The 16,621-nt window shown below is 47.7% G+C and overlaps 2 protein-coding genes across 25 annotated transcripts in view; both read right to left on the reverse strand.

Moving 5' to 3' along the window:
* Positions 1-373: 373 nt before the first annotated feature.
* LOC144728984 (protein max-like) lies at positions 374-7,730 on the reverse strand. Its single transcript, XM_078608793.1, has 5 exons — positions 7,580-7,730; positions 5,835-5,864; positions 3,507-3,626; positions 2,320-2,443; positions 374-1,255 (listed from the first exon to the last, which is right to left on the reverse strand). Exons 1-5 carry the CDS (start codon positions 7,610-7,612, stop codon positions 1,068-1,070), a joined length of 495 nt encoding a protein of 164 aa, XP_078464919.1. The 5' UTR covers positions 7,613-7,730; the 3' UTR covers positions 374-1,067.
* Positions 7,731-9,634: 1,904 nt separating this feature from the next.
* Positions 9,635-16,621, reverse strand: part of FUT8 (fucosyltransferase 8) — a 388,964-nt gene continuing 381,977 nt past the window's right edge. For all 24 annotated transcript variants that reach the window (XM_078608817.1, XM_078608813.1, XM_078608810.1 and 21 more), the window contains one exon: positions 9,635-14,730. In XM_078608817.1, the coding sequence (XP_078464943.1) occupies positions 14,392-14,730 (339 nt within the window). In that variant the 3' untranslated portion in view covers positions 9,635-14,391. The remainder of the gene's footprint in view (positions 14,731-16,621) is intronic.

Genomic DNA, 16,621 nt, shown 5'->3' on the forward strand with positions numbered 1-16,621 from the left:
CCGCTTCTTATTGGTGCCACCGAATAATGCATCTACCTGGTGCCGACAAGGTTGCCTGCGAGTCGTGCATCGTTCCGCATGGATCTGGTGTAACTCGTGCACCAATGGTTCTCGCCTTTATCAGAGTGGGGGTTTGGGAATTACTGGCTCCTGGTTTTGCAATCCTGAACTGCTCCGGCTGTTGCCACTCTTATATCTGCAATGCTTGATATAAGATGTGAAGACGGACTTGATACTCGCATGAACAACTCTTTTCTGCAAATTGAGCTCTTCAATGCAGGAATACTGCCAACCATGGCAGATACGAGGCATTTCTACAGTACGGAGGTGTGCAGTGAATGTACACTCCCTGACAAAAGCACTCTGCCGGAGCTAAGATGGACACTACTTTTATTTTTAAATTTCATCTCGTTTGCTGTTTTTAATGTAAAATACATCAAAATATAATTCAGAACAATGCAAGAGAATTTTGGCAGCGAGTTGTTGAGTCCTTCTTAACAAAATGTGTGCGAGACATGATTGCGGATCAGTCACTTTATCCCCACGAAACCAAATGAAGCTAAAACATGGCTCTCCCCCCAGCTGATCTTATTTCTCAATGGAGATGAACTGGACAGAAGACTATGGAGGAAGGCTGCCACAAGAATAGTATATACAGCAAAGGGAAGGAATGGACTTAAGTTAATACATTTTTATAACCACAAAACATGGCTGCATAAAAAAAACCAAAGCTTTTGTAAACAAACATCATTCATGCACCATCCAAAAACACACCAAATTATGTAGGTCTGTTTACAATGGCTTCATGCCAAATATTTCTTTTTATAAATTGTAAAAGCTACGACTGATATTCAAGTAGCTTTATCGGCATCAAGAAAACTGTATTGCTTTGAAAAAAAAAACACACAAGAATTTAACTGAAGAATAAATTTGAAGTTAAAGAAGGACATGGGAGTGTTCATAAAATACCAGGTTTCAATTAAAAATCACCTTTTCCTTGGCCCCAGCATAACTTGAGCTAGTGGGTACAACAACAATTGCCTGCCATGTGGACATTTTGAAGGCGATCAGCTTGGCTCCGTGCGCAGCTTCTTACGGCTCTGGAGCTCCTTGGGCTCTGCCTCGGAGTCAGAACTGGAAGATGCCTCCAACATCGCTGCAGAAGCCGCCCTCCCTTTCAGGCCAACATAGCTGCCGCTGGGCGACGAGGTGCCAGCTTGCTGCTTTGACACTCTGGCCTTCTCCAGCGCTCGCACTGTTAACACACGACACACGAAGACGATATACTTTCACAAATAGGATCCATTTCTTAGCGCAAGCCATAATTCACGTGTTAGGTCAGTATTGTTACGGCCACAATTCAGTTGGAAATCCATCCACCACCCGACATTATCCAAACATTAAATTGGTCGTATGTACAAGCTTTCAACAGGCCAAATACTATAGTTTGAGCTCACCTCAAAGTTGAAGACAATTCTTCAGGCAAATTTCGCATTATGTTTCACTTGAAACTACACCAAGCATCTTCTGGAAAACCCAGGAAGCAAAGAAATAATCCAAGAAGCGAAAATGAAATCTGGCCAGGTCATTACATGGCTTAAGCCAAATAATGAATCAATTATACGACTGGCTGCGAGAAACTACATCAAATATGTCGAGATCTTTAGCGATACCCAGAATTCGTGCGAGTGCCCATCACAAATCTTCAACACAATTTTAATAACACAAGAACATTATGACTCACACATCCACAACAAAAAATTACATTTGTATGGAGAGCACTTGTTTCCGAGATGCGTGAACATCTGTAATTTGTTATAATTTCAACTCATGTATTTAATATTTAAAACATAGGTTGTTTTAACTGGCAATCTCATTTCGTGTAGTTTTTTTCTTACAGATAAAAGTGAACAGAAACTTTAAAATTCGTTTTTACAAAAACACAATTATAATTTTGTTTTTACACATTAGTGTGATGTAGTTTAGCTAAATTTCTTACTAAGACTTTGAGAATGATCAGGAACCATAGCAATATCTTATGCCTAGTGTAATTCGGTGTTTGGAAGGCAAGGATTAGCAGATCACGTTTGTTTATGGAACTCCAAATGTTGCCGTACCCACAAGGTGGCCAGGAGATATCAGCAAAGTGTAGTTAATGCCGGTGAGAACTCAAGAACTGTCGCATTTGCAAGAGTGCCTTGAGTAACGGGGCTGGTAGCCAAGCTTTCATTCGCTCTAAACTATGAAACTCAAAAAAGTTAAGACCACAACATCGCAAAAACAATCGTTTGCTATTTGTAAATCGCGAACTCCACACACCTTGTTGCTCTAGGAGTGAGTTCTGCTTTTTGAGGTCATCGATGTCTTGCTGGTGAGAGTTGTTTCTGCGTTTCATGTGCTGGATATAATCCGTTGCTTTGTTGAGAATCAGCGCACGGGAGGCCTGCAGTGAAATGCAATACGGCAGGCAGGACACACCGACAATAGAACCACAAACAGAATTAATACAAATGTCTTGTTTCGGAGAACTTCAGGCTAACTCAGGTGTACACGCATAACCTGGCCCTACTCCACTGTTCCCGACTGTATTGTCCTTAATTGTTAATGCACTTACTCTGCCAGTGGATGGCGATCTTCTACCGTGTACAACAAAGCCCTCTGTGCCAACTCTTGAGATCCCTAGGTTTGAGTTCAGGCAGCTAGCTGCATGTGGTTATATCTCAGTCCAGTCCCCCACACATTACATTTTATTACAATATCGGGTTTGATGGTCATGTGACGAATCTCACTCTCGTTGGGCAGAGTAAGCAGTGCTGCCCTCGACTTGGTCTAAACCAGAGGCGACTGAGGGATCAGAGTTAATCCGTGGGTATTTACAGAAGACGAAAAGTTGGACTGCTTTGCGAGAGATCCCAAACTGATACTTTGTTTCAATACATCACGCCAATAGTTGAAATACAAATTGGAAAAAAATACAAGCATTAAGGATCGAGGACCAATCCACAGTCGACAAACTAATACGTGTCATTTTTGGTGGGAATTTTACATTCTTAAGTTTGGATAGGCAAAAACGCAGTGGTCACTTCAGGTAATTCCATAAAATGCCAACAAATAGATTAATGCGTATAAGTTCAGATTGGACCTAAGTTGGAGGGTGTACTTTGATTTTTTAGGTTAGGGCATGTACCATTCAAGTGTAAGTTCAACTAAATGAATGGAACTGGACCGTTGTTTCATCAGAGCGGTCTTCAACCAACCACACTGCAGCTCACAACTCTTCTGCCGCTGCAACATCCCTCACACACTGCTCCACTGCGGACTTCCCTCCCATCGTCTCTCCCTCCCCACCCCAAGCCCTAATGATAACCTTGCTCAATGTCCATATACACGTGTCACACTCTTACCTATTCCAACTCTGATCGTGCCGTTTGCGACTGGTCACTCGATGTGTCTGTGGCCTTCGGGCCTGTGCTCGACCGTGTTTAGAAAAACCAAAAAACAATTACCCTGTGACAGACCTTTTCCCCTTGAATTGCGGGGATGGAGTCACGCAGACCATGGAAGCTATCTTTGATGTGGTCTCTCCTCTTGCGTTCCAATGCATTGTGGTGGGCCCGCTTATCTGCCTGGGTACAACGAAATAAGCAGAAATATGCCATGCACAGTTCTTGAATAATACAGTTTATGAAAACCATTAAGCTGTATAAAATAAAATCATCGTGGTTAAAAAAATAAAGTATTTAACAGCATCTAGACAAAACTATTTAGAACCAGGAATAGCGATTTTAACCAAACTCTTTTACAATGGATAAAAACACACATACAGTATACACACCATATTCACACGCACCATACACACAGCCACAAATAAATCCTTGATCACAAAGCCGTGCGCAAATACATACATACGGTCACCCAAAGACAGACATACTCACTGGATATTATGTACTGCATTTTCTGTCTATGCATGTAGTTAGTAAATCTAACCTTCTTTAAGACCATTTTATTTAAATGAATAAAAACTTTTTTTGGGTTAACCCAAACTCAACTGGAAATAATCAGTTTGACTGCTTCTCAGATATTTTAAACATTAACAAAAATATGTAAACCAGTCATTCTCTAGTTTAATTTGTCCATAGCGATGTGCCCAACTATGTATCTTATGTTTACTATGTTTTAACCTACAAGAAACACATACACACTTTGACATTTCTGTTTACCTGCAACAGATGTAAAAATGCTCGTGTACATAAAATGTGTAGATCGGATTAGAAATCGCAATCAGTGGATCTAGGGAAATTACAGCAACGGCGGCAATTCACCGATTTTAGAAGAAAAAAAGTGTTGGTCCTGCATCTAGTTTCATGGCTATGTAACTGCAGTCCAGCTTGGCTGCAGCCTCTACCCTTAATCTAGTCCAGCAAACCAAAATAAGAGCGCCATTTTTTCAAAATTCGGAAAAAAACCGTCAATATTTCAAGAGTTGCAATGCAATGTGAACACGAGACTGTGGCCTTTAATAAATGTCACGAAGCAGTCCTTACGAGAGCCACAGTTTGCCGACCCCTGGTCTAGACATTCCACCCAACATACACCCGCATGTATGCAAGTGACATGCCAATGGCTCAACTGTGCCAGGTGTGTGTTAAGTCATAACTCGAAATAAAAACCACTCGTTCGAGGCTGCCTGTACATCACATCCTATGTTGTTTTCATCCTGCGGAAAGGGTTTTCCGCACGCAGAAGACGGTAAACGTGGCACATTCCTTGCAGAGTTTCATCCACTTTTTTTCTGCGATCATGGCACATTGCAGAACTGGTGCTGAATGGGTCATCATAACACCCACGCAGTGGTGGGAAACGGGTTTCCGTGTGCCGGTGATGCCGACCACAAAGCGAGTCGCGTTCACCTGCCTTGGCAAAAGTTGCACCTTGGCCCCAGTGTACTTCCTTCACGCCGGAATGTGTCACGATGAATATCAGAAAACGTTCCCGTCGCTATTTACCTCAAAAAGCAGCCAAACGCGTCATAACAGTTTCCGCCAAGTACGTTAACCGATGCCCCCAAGTACAAAGGCAGGTTATGAGCTCTTACCTGGTTAAAGAGGAAATGCTCCTTTAAGAGAAAAACATCAAGTTATTACGGTATTCTACTTAATTTACCGCGAGTCTTAGTGTATATATGTAAATTATTACGGTAATAAAATACGCCCAGTAGAAATTGTGCACTCAAATCACAAAGTGATTGTTTTGACATTTTAATCTGGGCACCCAAGGTTAATTTGATGATAAAGCCACAGGCCCTGTGGTTTAATCTTACCCAGTAAACACGGAAGACGTGCCCAGTCTATGGTGGCCCCCTACGATACAATAACTCCACCGACAGCACGGCCTACCGTGCCAACTGTGTGCGCGATACACACTGCTGCTGCTGCCCGCATGGCCAGTTCACATTTCAAAATCGGGCTGCGTGTCACAGCTGTCAAAGCCCTCGACTGACTTCAAATCCCAGCGCATCAAGTCCACCGGGGCTGGAATTCGTGAACGCCTTTGGTTTTCAGACTATCGAAGCAAATTAAATTCTCACACCTGGTTAAACAAATATAAACTTGAAAACATGAAGCGCTAACACTGAAATACTAACTTCAGAATATGAACAATTTATTACTCAAGCGACCTAAAAATAGCGGGAACAATAACCCTGAAACAGTGACAATGGCGTGAGTATGAGGTCAGGTCTGGACACTGGGCCCCGATACATCCCAAACCCTGGAGCCGCTCCTGGCCCCCAAAGGGGCCGCTCCACGCCGTTGTGTGGCCACACAGGCGCTCACCGTGTTCTGGAACCTGGAGCACTGATCATCCTGCAGAACAAACACACGCACACATGCAGACACGTGAAACACGCACGCACACAGACACGTGAAACACAGAATCAGAATATGTATTTATCATGGAGGATTATTATGAGCAATAAAGCTCTTTTTCACAGATTTCCAGTAAGAACGTTACAACAATATGAAAACCAAGTACCAGAAAGGTGTAAAAAAAAAATCGCCCAAACACAAACAAATACAAGTAAACCAAGCCCACGAGGTATTAAATTATTTTTAGAAGCGACCTGGTCACACAAGTTAGCTCAACAAAGTAGTTATCATTTGGACATAGATAGCAGTTAAATAACTAAATAATCTCAATTGAATGTTTTGAAATGTGGAGGGAATAACCAGAGTACCCAGAGAAAAAAGAGAAATCACTCGACCACGGGGAAAGAGACACGCAAACTCCAAATACACAGCAGGCGTCAGGGTCGGGGATAGAACCCCCGACCTCCTGTATACCGCGCGAGCTAATTAACATCTCACCACCGTGAAACAAAGACAGAGGCACGTGAAACAGACAGACACACGTGAAACAAACACACAGACACGTGAACCACACACACGAACACACAGACACACGTGAAACACACACACAGACACGTGAACCGAACACACGAACACACAGACACGTGAAACACACACACAGACACGTGAACCGAACACACGAACACACAGACACGTGAAACACACGAACACACACACACGTGAAACCACACACAGACACACGTGAAACCACACACAGACTCACGTGAAACCACACACAGACTCACGTGAAACCACACACAGACTCACGTGAAACCACACACAGACTCACGTGAAACCACACACAGACTCACGTGAAACCACACACAGACACACGTGAAACACACAGACACACGTGAAACACACAGACACACGTGAAACACACACGAGACACGTGACACACGTGAACCACACACGACAGACACGTGACACACGTGAACCACCCACACACACGTGACCACCCACACACACGTGAACCACCCACACATTCACGTGAACCACCCACACACTCACGTGAACCGCCCACACACGTGAACCGCCCACACACACACGTGAACCACCCACACACACACGTGAACCACCCACACACACACGTTAATCACAAACAAAACAGAAGTGGGCGGAGACACTTAAAGACAAGAGGGGCGAGACGGACACGTGAAACACTGGGCGCGTGAAGCAGGAAATAGACACACGGGCAGACAAAGACAGACGCACATGGAAAAACACTGCCACGTGAAAACACGCGCACGCGAAACATACAACAGGGACCCACGCGAATGAACTGCACAGCCCACAGCAAAACAAGAAGCACGTGAAATACACAAGCCACGCACACGTGTACCAGGAAACAGACACGCGCAACACAAAAGCCAGACACACGGGACACCCGCGAAACACAAAATACGGACACGTGAAACGCTTGACGCACGCGTGAAACAAAAACACGCGGACAAAAAAAACACACGCAGTCACACGTAACACACACGCGGTCACGTCGCACGCGTACGGGTGAAATGAGAGTCGCGCGCGGCGTGGCTGAGGGAGCGTGGCAGGCGCCGCGCTCCCTCAGAGTCGGTGCGAGCGAGCGAGCGGGGGGGCGAGTGAGGGGAGTGAGGAGAGTGCGTGGAGGGGCGAGTGAGGGGAGTGCGTGGAGGGGGGCTCCGGCTCCTCACGTCGCTGTCGAACTCGTCGTCGATGTCGCTCATGGCGCGCGCGGGGCGACGAGGCGCGTGGTGCGCGGAGCACGAGGCGCGGCCTCGTCACGTGACCGCCCTTTCGCACCGGAAGCAGAACGCGCGCGGGCAGCCCTCGCGCCCCGCCTTTTCCGCTTCAACCCCCCCCCGCCCGCTCCAAACGCGCGCGCTCAAGCGCCCCACCCTCCCAGAGTGAGGCCGCGCCCCCCCCCCACGCTTCGCCCCCCCCACGCTTCGCCCCCCCCCCACGCTTCGCCCCCCCCCCACGCTTCGCCCCCCCCCCCCGCTTCGCCCCCCCCCCCCGCTTCGCCCCCCTCCCACGCATCGCACCGTGTTCAGCTTGCGCGTCCACGTGCAACCCCCTCGCCCACGTGCACTGCCCCCCATCGAGTGGAGTGGGCCCCCTCTGTGTTGTCACCCCCCACTCCCCGCAATGCCCCGCCCCCTTTCCGGATACCCCGCCCCCCCTTCACCCGGTCCTCCGCCCCCTTCCTTCGTGCCCCGCCCCCCGTCTCGCCCACTTGGCCCGCCCCCTCTCGTCCACGTGCCGCGCCCCCCCCCCTCTCGCCCGACAAGGCCCCCGCCGCTTCCTCTGTGCTGTCACTCTCCCCGGTGCCCCGCCCCTTTCCCGGGTGCCCCGCCCCATTACTTAGTGCTCCGCCCCTCGTCAGGAGTCGACTTGCACCCTCGACCCACCGGCTGCGATTCAACTTTGGGTCGCGATTCTCACGACTCGCGTCGTCTTCACCGTCGTGGTGACGCTACAATCCACAGCGGTGCGCGCGCACACACGAGCGACTTACCAATCTCAACTCATCGATTACGACACCCACAATATAATGCGGTGTGAGGATGGGCGCGTAATCGAGTACTCGTTAGTCAGTGATGCCCAACTGTGATCGCCCTCGGCGTGCAACGATTGAATCGCTTCGTCTCTTTTTTTACGATCAGTGGAAACAATAAGATGCTCGGTGTATTCGGCACTTTGTTTCGTTCATCATTTCGTAATTTTTTTTCGTCTCAGCGGTGGACGTCCTCCCCTGGGGCGCCTTCTCTCCCCTAGGGCGCGTTCTCTCGCCTTTGGCTGCTCGCTCGACGAGTCCCAGACTCGAGACGGTCGCCTCTCAGTGTCGCCTAGAGGACGGGGGGCGGCTGCCACCCCAATGGGTGACGAGCGCAGGCAACAGTAGTGGTGGCTGTCATTGTGGTGGATGTAATTGTTGATAGTGGCTGTAATTGTGGTGGATGTATTTGTGGTGGATGTATTTGTGGTGGATGTAATTGTGCTGGTGGCTGTAATTGGTGGCTGTAATTGTGAATGGGACGGTGCCGACGCCGCATCAACAAGGAAGCCCCCCCCCGCCAACCCTTGCCCAGGGCACCAACATGTCCAGGCCCTCTACATGTCCAGTTCAGGGCCATGCCGATCAACGCCCTCTCGTGGCGAGTCCTGTCCAAAGCCCATTTCACAGAACAACGTGGACAAGATCGGCAATCACGGGAACTCGGTGTTTTTAAATGTTGGACATTTTGACACCGGGTGGGTAGAGGTCGGAATTTGCTGTCTGCCAAACTCCATTTTGACTTTATAGTTTACAACTTAATTCTAGATTTGAAGAGCTTGTCTCTTGGATTTTTCCTCACTTGATACAGGAAATTTAGCTGTGACGGTCCCACCTGATGACGGAGACTTGTGTTGCCTCCGAAACGTGATTGATTATTTTATTTCTATTATTTTTTATACCTACGTGACTTTACCGAAAAAGCCTGAGAATAGTTTACAACTTGACAATAAATACATTTGGTTGAGGTGGTGGTGGTAGTAGTGGTGATGGGACCAGCAGTAGCCCTCACATCCCCGGGGGGTTGAGCCAGCAACAAGTTTGGGACGTGGCAGAAGTGGCGTCGGCCGTGATAACCTCTTGACCTAATTTCAGACTCGCACAGGAAAGGTTCATCCATCTAAAATGTAGACAATTGCCACGCAGCCAACATACAGCGTTGGGGCAAAAAGCAAACCCACCGTCACACACAGCCTGTTTAACTTATTTAATTTTTCACCAAGACATGAAAAAATCACGTTCTATTCGATAGCACAGAAAAATCATAGTGGAATCATTTAAAATAAAAGTAGAATTTACACAGAGGAAAACATTAATTTTGCAGCAATGACAATTATCATGAACGTTCCCCTTTGTACAGTGACCATTGGACCGGCATTTGGGTGGTTTTCAAATGTAGATATACAGGCCAGAAAGTAGCAAAGGTTACAAAATGCATCCAGGAAATACAACCGAGCGAGGTGTGTATATTTGGTGACTGTTGGACGGCATGTCATTGCACTGGGACACGCAGGTCTGGTCTAATTCTGAACAACAATGACGCAACAACACTCAGTGTAGCTTCTGCAATGTAATTGTGCAAAACTAGTACAAAAATAAATGCCAATATTGGAGCAAGTCCATTAGCTATAACATTTTTAGCTGGCATATTTGAAGCGCCAAGCGGTTTGGAAAATGTTTGCGGCAGCACGGTAAGAGAAGCAGATTTTCAAAAGGTTCCCTTGTGTTATTTATAGACATCACCACTGCAGATGGGAACATGTGAACCTTATGGTGGTACCACAGGGTACCATAGTACCCTGGGCTCTCGCATAATGTGCGTGATGCAGTCACTGTTAGTCTGTTGATGGTCGGCTATGCAGCAATCGACTCATCTCGACGAGCTGTACACGATGCACCACTACGGTGCGTACCACGAGCGTTCAGGGTTTCAGCGCAATCGTCCCCGCTGCGTTTCGACATCGCGGAGTGAAGTACACCCCTGGAAAAAAAGTGTCCCAGAAATGCAAGATTTAATAGCCTCGGCCATGTTGTATTATTTGGCACCCCGGGGTACCGCCATAAGGATCACATGCAGACGCACGGAACCCTTGTGTCAACAGAAAAAACACATTTCAGTGAATGTCAGCAGCACTCGAAGGCTGCCTGTGGCCACACTTCGGCTGTACGAATATTGTTGTACTTCAGTTTCTAGTGTTATTTAGGCGTCCGGGTAATAAATGGGGTCGATGCGGTTTACTCGAGAAACAGCTCATGCTCTTACGTAAAATGCTGCATGATTTAAGTGTTCAATACAAGTCAAAGTGATTTCCTGCTCATCTCCTGTTTACAGCCCGGAACCAGTGCTGGAGGGGGGGGGGGTCTATTCATATGACAGCCACCGTCGACTTCCCCACAAAGTGGTACTTTATTTTATTGACTCGGAGAGATGATGGGCCGGCTCAATCCCCAGAGACGCTCACTCTACCATTGAGCCACCTGGCCTTTGAAATCACATTTAATCTAAATCTAGTCCTACTCAGCAGTAGTTGGAATGCACTTATAGCCTCAATTTTAAAAGTGCCAATTGAAACACTCCAGACTTGCTGAAACATCTGAATGGGTAATTTTGCACTGATTAATGCGTTTTACCTGGAATGGGGAAGTTAACTCGTTAGAATAAATCTTTAACATAAAATATGATTACAGAGTTGTTATTTGTGGTGCAACAAATCTAAGCACATTTGAATGCATTGAAATATTTCCAATTATTAAAGTTTACGTGAAGTAGGTGGCATTTAACTTGCTATTAAAGACTGCAATTGATTTAATATCAATATATTTACAATTATTGTGTTTCTGATAACATCCATTTTTTAGCCCGTCAATAATGATTGTTCACATTTATTTGAGGCCTCCGATGACAGAATCGTGGAACAAATGCATATTTCTCTTGTTTTAAGCTATGAACCAGGTATGCTAACCATGCTTACATGACCGAGTGTCTTTGTTGCAGACTTCCTAATATAAGTGTACAGCTTTAGAGGCGATGATCTGTGTTACAGGTGTTGAACAAAGAGCACGCAAAATAAAATCAAAGTGGTGAAGAGAGATGCAGTCGAGATTCGTTCTTGCTGAAGGTATTGCGCGTGAGTTATCCCTGGCCAGGTTGGTGAGAACAATTCTTGTACAAGACAACCAACTCCTGCAGGGACGATTACAATTCTGGAGAATGTGTGGATGTTCTGTGGAAGGACTGTCACGTGTGACTAGTGACGACGGAGGGGGAATTGGAGCATTCAATAGTTTGTTACGGAGAGTGAAATAGGCTCCGGGCAACTTGAGTAAAATTAAACAGAGTCCAAGTACTGCTCTTATCCTCCAAACAATGTAGATTGCTCGGATCTTTAATGCCTGGTTAGGATAACCATGAAGATAACATAATTGTTTAAATAACAAATTAGGAGAAATAAAATCATCAGTGAATGTAATTGTCTATTGGCAACACAAACCAAAAGTCTTGTGAAGGTGGAGCACATTAAACGAGATTCTCATTGTTACCGAATGGCTAAATTGTTCTTGCACAAGGTCACATTTCTATGTTGCAACGAGGAGTCAATCGTGCTGCACCTCCAGGACCACTGCACAATGGTCTCGGTGGGCCCAGGTCGGGCCCAGGTCAGGGCCCAGCTGAGGCCTTTGTGTGGCTCGACTCCTGTGTCAACAATTGCTCCTGAACTCTTTCCCTGCCCTTAGCAGGAGGAGGGAAAGAGCATACACGTTTTAACTTACGCTTGTGTGAGGTAAACAGGCGCTTAAAATATATGTTGCCTTTTTTCTGAACCAAGACACATTCCGAAAAGTGAAGTGAAGCGAAGTGAGGGACACCATTGACTATACATCCCATTATCAAGTTTCTCCCCCCCCCACCCGCTGTGACGTCTGGTTCTGAGAGCGGCCAGGGGTGACATTGTGCAAACGTGCTTCTCTTGAGAGGGAGCCACGTGGCCCGGGAAATCGATGGGGGTTTGGTGCCAGGGTCGACCCAGTGAGGCCGCGGCGTGGTACTCGGGGCCAAGGTCACGCGCCGAGCTCACTAACCCGGCTTGCTCGCTTCCCTCTTGCCGTCAGAAATGACGCAGCGGTGTAAACGTGCCGGCACTTCTCACAACGCCCAATGCCGGTGCCGGCACGATGAGAAAAGCTCCTATTCTACGATATTTCCACAGAGGGGAAACTGAGAGTGAACGTGAGCCGTACGACGAACAGCTTTCATATTGGGACTTCAATATTTACATTTTGACCATTAAATGCGGTATAAGTAGCACTATGAATCATTCATTCAGCATAAAGTTTAGTCGGCCCTTAGAAAGAACCACACATTCTCAACAACTTACCCATTATCAAGCACAAATGGATATCCATGACTACAGATAGGACTTTCTTAATTTTAGAAATATACAGTAATGTCTGTTCCCATTTGATTGGAATTAGTTGGGCAAAAGAGTGGCTATTGTTTCGGTTGTATATTTAGGAAATTTTGCAAACAAATGATTCTCTCGTGTTAATTTCGCCAGTGAAAGAAAGAATTAACAACGGTAACCTCCTAACCTGCAGTCCTTCGCAGCGAGCCCAAGACAGTGGCTCTGTCGGGCATTGCACGTAAATCGATTCTCTTTTTGCAGCTGCTAAAGATGGCACTTTAAGGCTGAACAAATGCTGTGTAAAAGGCCACAGAAAATATTGAGCAGGCTGTAGTACGATGTCCTCAAACGGTGACTTCAAACACCTTTAACCAAACCAAAGACTACTCAACTTGCCAAAACGGATCAAACTGTTACACCAGACAAGTTGGGGACACCTCTTTTGCACGTGGCTCGTCGAACGCCGGATCCGGCCAAGGCAAAGTTCCACGAGGGAGAAGACAACCGATCGAGGGGAAACGCCGCGCAGTCACGACCCCGCTGCCTCTGCTTCTTTTTGTCCGCGCTGTGGCAATAATTGCAGGAATCGGGAGGAGCGCGTGTGTCGAATTGCACGCAGACATCTCGCACAAGTACAAAATTGAGGTAATGTTCTCATGATGAATGTGTGCTTTAGAAGGATTACGATCTATAATCGGGCAAAGTAGCGAGCTGGTTTCTCCTGATCAGGCTGTATTAGGCCCAGGTGAAGGACTATTTGGACGTGCGGGCTCCCACCACGGAGGGAGTGCGTCACGTCTGCTCCCACACGCCTCTCACCACACGTCTCTCACCACACGTCTCTCACCACACGTCTCTCACCACACGTCTCTCACCACACGTCTCCCACACGAATGCACCCATCCCGCCTGCTTGCCTTGCGACACAGTCGGACACCCAGGCAGCCTGCCAGCTGCACTCTGAGGTACTCTCTCTGCCTTGAACTTAACAACAAAACCCAAAGTGTTGGAGATGCATGGTGTTTGATAAAGGAATGTAACAAGTTTACAAGCCCAGAAAATGATCAACTCTTCCAACACACCGCCCCCCATCCCTCACGTAATACAAGACAGCCAGGTTAAAGCTTTACAGAGACAGTTCTCGACAAAAACAAATAACAGTGAACCACAAACAACCTAACTGTTTAAGTGGCAATTCCGGAGCTGCACTTTGCACTCGTGATTATAAAGGCTGAAAAATTACTTCCCAATGCTCATCAGTCTTGTCACAAATGCAAATCGCCTGGCGCGCTTACCACAAGACAAACTCTTGCCTGAAGACTGCCAATGAAATACAAAGCAATAGCAAGTAAACAGCATCGCCAGCAGTAGTTTATTTCTTCATTTCATGGTAGTCTTTTGTTTAAATTCATTCATAGAATGCAGTCTCTCCCGTCTGTCTTTTGATTCTTCAATTACAACTCGCGATTCCGGGTAACGCAGTCTCTCTCGCTGCTGCTGCTGCTGCTGGACGGTGACGGCCCCCCCCCCCCCTTGTAGCTCGACTGCTAGTGCTGCTTTTGCAGACGTATCCGGTCGGCCTCGGGGTAGGAGGGGTACTTAACGACCTCCACCCTCTCCTGCACCTTGTAGGAGGGGTAGAGTCCCGTTTGGCCCGTGCGACGGTTCACCCCCTTGGAGTATCCGTCCCAGTGGTTACCCGCCACTCCCACGGTGTCGCCCGGCTCCAGGGCGATCTCGTCGGGCGAGCGCGGCTCGTGCCGGTAGACCGCCGCCTGGTTGTGGGCGTTCTGCCCCCCAAAGTAGTAGATGTCGTCGAGCGAACGGAACGAGGCGGACGCATCCGTGTGCAGGGTCTGCATGATCTCGTACGCCACGCGGCACACCTGTGGTAGCAAAAACAACAACAACGGCGACATGAATACATAAGCAGACAATATTGCCTTCCTCTCATATCTGATCCTCTGTGTAAAGTAAAAAGGATTATATTTTTTACACTCATCGGCCCCACGCAGCCTTCTGCGAGTTAATTCTTTCAGGAGCACTGGCTCAATACTCAGGACCTCTGGACCGGTTTTGACACGTAGCATCTCATCGGTAAGTTCGTAGTCACAAGAAAACATCAGCAGGAGGACGGAAGGAAAGCAGCCTCAAAGCAGCGTTTGTGAAGAGACTGTGGAATTGACAAGCGCTTAGTTCTGTTGACCTGCCTTAGTAGTCCGGTGCCAGTCTTTGCAACCCCACAGTCCAGCGTTGTACAAATCCACCCAGCCTCTGTAGACGAGGAGCCGATTTCATCGTTCCGTCTCCTTGGCGGACGTACTCTCGGGCACGTTCTCTCCGGCGCGTCCTCTCCATTGGCTGCCACTCGGTTATTATTCTTAACCAGCATCCCTTCTGAATTGTCCCAAGTCCACTAATTAACAGTCAACATGATGTCTTTAAGCGGTGTGTGCTCTGTAATCGATGTGTTCCTCTTTCTTTCTTTCAGCGTAGTTAAGCGTGCACCTCTCCACGCTTCTTTGCACATTTTCCATTTTCATGTTAACGTCTGATTTGTTATGTCACATAGCGAATATATGCATCTTTTAGAAAAGAATGCTTCAGCAGAAAACACATTAATTATTATCATTATGCTTGTTAACTACATAGGAACAACGTGGGGCAAGCGACGCCCGCACGCTGAAGATGTCGATGCAAGCTCTGGTCCCCCCTCCACCGCGGACGGAGCCCTGGGCCGCCGGTGTGCAGCGCCAGCTCTCACACGATACCAAAATCAACACCGCGCTGCTGATCGTCGCTGGCGACTGCACCCCGAGGTCCACTCCACCGCCGTGGCTCCCCGTGCAGCGAACATTGCTCCCGGCCAACATCCGGCACGATGCCGCGACGACCCGGGGAGTAGTACCACAGATTACGGACAACATCGCTCCGCAGCTCCGACGAGACCTCGAAGAATCGCCACGCCATCGGCTGACATCCAGGAAACCTCTCTGGACCGCCGCCTCCGCCCCGAGCAGCCGAAAAAGAAGACATCGGCACTCGCCGCACGGGATGGTGGTCTGGGCGTGGCAGCACAAACACCTCGTGGAGGATGCGAGGGTGGAAGCGCCTCCGGGCTTCTCTCTCCTACGACGACCGTGGTCCTCGCCACACCGCGCTCGGACATCGGCAAACGGAAGATCGCAGAATCGCCGAACTGGGGCTGTGGTGAAGTCTAAGCCATCAAAGGCATCGTCGACGAACCGCGCCATCCGTGGAGTGTCCCAGTAGTGTCGCTGCGACCCACATCGCGTCTACTGCTGCCTCCTCCTCGGATTGGTTGGAAAACACTGAAGTGTTCAACTCTTAACCCGTTTATCACCGGTGCTTTTCCCTCCTGCCATGCAAAAGAAAAAGCCTAGCCACAAAAACCCGAGTCCCCCAACTCTTTTTGTCAAGAGGATCCTGCAAAGTTTTAGCAGCACAGGACGACAATTGCTATGTAGATTCCAAATGAGAAATCTACAGTGCAATTTTTCAAATTTGCCTAATTTTTAGCATGTACCATAAAGCAGATAGTGCGTATTTTTATGGATGTATGTTTAACTTATTTTGCACCGTATGTAGCCAACTGTGCTAATCCGAGGTATGGGTCTATGGTGAATACTTGCGGGTGTACGGTTAATACACCTGCAAGTATTAACCAGGATGGACGTTGGATTCAAACCGCAAACTTCTACAACGTTGGGAAGCCTTTCAGAATCACGCGCGAGTTTCGCTCGTGTTCAATGATTG

The sequence above is a fragment of the Lampetra planeri genome, chromosome 30, assembly GCF_965212315.1.
Source record: "Lampetra planeri chromosome 30, kcLamPlan1.2.h2, whole genome shotgun sequence".
Classification (NCBI taxonomy): Eukaryota; Metazoa; Chordata; class Hyperoartia; order Petromyzontiformes; family Petromyzontidae; genus Lampetra; species Lampetra planeri.